Consider the following 1,941-nt stretch of genomic DNA (forward strand, 5'->3'; position numbering starts at 1 on the left):
TGGCTGTGCTGACTACAGAGACAAACATTCAGATTATTAGTACAGTCACTCATTTGCAGATTCTGCACCTACCTTCCACACATATTCATTCATTCATTCATTCATTCATTCACTCATTCATTCATTCATTCATCCACTCATTCTCTTACTCCAGCCAGGACTTGCTTGATGGTCTTGGACAAGCAGACTTAGTGATACACAGAAAGCTATGATTCACCCATAAGTCCTTTCTCATGTCTGATCCATAACTTCTTTTGCTTTCTGTACTTCCACATTTTAAAAGACACGCTATTATAAATGGAGCCCTGTGGTTGAGATAACCAGTTTTTCAACAGCTCACAGATCATCAAATGAGGGCTTGTCCAAAACAAGCACTTGAGGGTGTAGATAACCATGCCAGCCAAAATGAGAATGTTGTAGGAGAGTGAAGAGGGGAGAAAAAGAAAGGCAATATATAGGAGGAGGAAAGCAAAGTGACAAAGACAAGGTCTAGGTCCTTTTCCATCCTGGACAGACCTAGTCCATCCTAGAAAGAATAATTTATTATGTGACCTTGAGCAATTCACTTTATGCCTTCTTCACACCGTAGCTTCTTCATCTTTAAAAATCACTCTGTGATAATATTTGTGCTCTGTATCATACAAAGGAGGTACCTTTTGTAATCAATATGGAGCTGTTAATGTGGACTTACTATCTCTGTCACTTCTCAGGAAGGAAGGCCACTTGTTGTAGCACCTTCCTCAAGGAACATTTCACTTCTTTATTTCTCAGGCTGTAGATGAGGGGGTTCAGCATGGGCGTCACCAGGTTGTTCAGGACCTGGACAGTTGCATTAAGCCAGGGGTTGGGTGTGGGTTGCAGGTAGATGAGGACCACGGGCATAAATGAGAGCAGGATGGCAGTGAGGTGGGCACTGCAGGTGGAGAAGGCCCGGCGCTGGCCCTCGGCTGAACGGATCTGCAGGATGGAGTAAATAATACAGGTATAGGAGGTGAGGATGAGCAGGAAGCAGCTAAGGGGCATGAGGCCCACGGCGATGAAGCCCACCATCTCCAGGGCCGACGTGTCTGCACAGGCCAGCTTCAGCATGACGGGGATGTCGCAGAAGTAGTAGTCCACCTCATTGGGGCCACAGTAGGGCAGCTGGAAGGTGAGGGCGGTCAGGAAGATGGCCTGGACACAGCCGAATAGGGAAGTGCCAGCGGCCAGGAGGGCGCAGGCGCGGGCGCTCATGATGCTGGAGTAGCGCAGCGGGTAGCAGATGGCCACGAAGCGGTCGTAGGCCATGACGGTGTACAGAAAGCACTCGGTGCAGCCCAGGAAGTGGTAGAAGAAGAGCTGGCACACGCATCCTGCATAGGAGATGGCGCGGCTGTGGCCCGACAGGTAGAGGAGCATCTTGGGGGAGCTCACCGAGGGGAAGAAGATGTCGAAGACGGACAGCTTGCACAGAAAAAAGTACATGGGTGTGTGGAGCCTGGCAGAGGACACGATGGCCAGCAGGATGAGCAAGTTCCCCATGAGCGTGAAGATGTAGAAGGACAAGAAGAGGGTGAAGAGCAGGGCCTGCAGGTCCTCGGTGTGGGGGATGCCCAGCAGGATGAACTCGGTCACCACTGAGCGGTTCCTCATTTTTGTCAGAATGTTGTGCTTCAGAAAGAATACATTTCTCCAAAGTGTAAAACAGAGTAAAACAGTGATGTCAAACAGAAGTTATTTATTTTATTTTTGGATAGATTCATGGTTTTAATGATCAGCAACTAGTTTTCTCAGGAGGAAGCATCTCTAAAAAAGAAAATTAAAAGACTTGATTACACTCTGGAAATCCTGGCTTTGGCCAAATTAGATTAGGATTATTGTAGCCTGTTATTCTCATGAAGCACAACAAAAAATTTCTGGATAAAATGTAGAAAGTGGGGGCTTCCGGAAGTTGGGCTATGG

At 47.6% G+C, this 1,941-nt stretch overlaps 1 protein-coding gene across 1 annotated transcript; it reads right to left on the minus strand.

Moving 5' to 3' along the window:
- Positions 1-699: 699 nt before the first annotated feature.
- Positions 700-1,632, minus strand: LOC103111389 (olfactory receptor 10D1B-like). The gene has a single exon (XM_007520669.1). It carries the CDS (start codon positions 1,630-1,632, stop codon positions 700-702), a length of 933 nt encoding a protein of 310 aa, XP_007520731.1.
- Between the last annotated feature and the right edge of the window lie 309 nt (positions 1,633-1,941).

The sequence above is a fragment of the Erinaceus europaeus genome, chromosome 20 (genome assembly GCF_950295315.1).
Source record: "Erinaceus europaeus chromosome 20, mEriEur2.1, whole genome shotgun sequence".
NCBI lineage: Eukaryota > Metazoa > Chordata > Mammalia > Eulipotyphla > Erinaceidae > Erinaceus > Erinaceus europaeus.

What these genes read in the sequence shown, in the direction of transcription:
- LOC103111389 (XM_007520669.1), bottom strand. Translation starts at nt 1,632, where the DNA reads ATGAGGAACCGCTCAGTGGTGACCGAGTTCATCCTGCTGGGCATCCCC.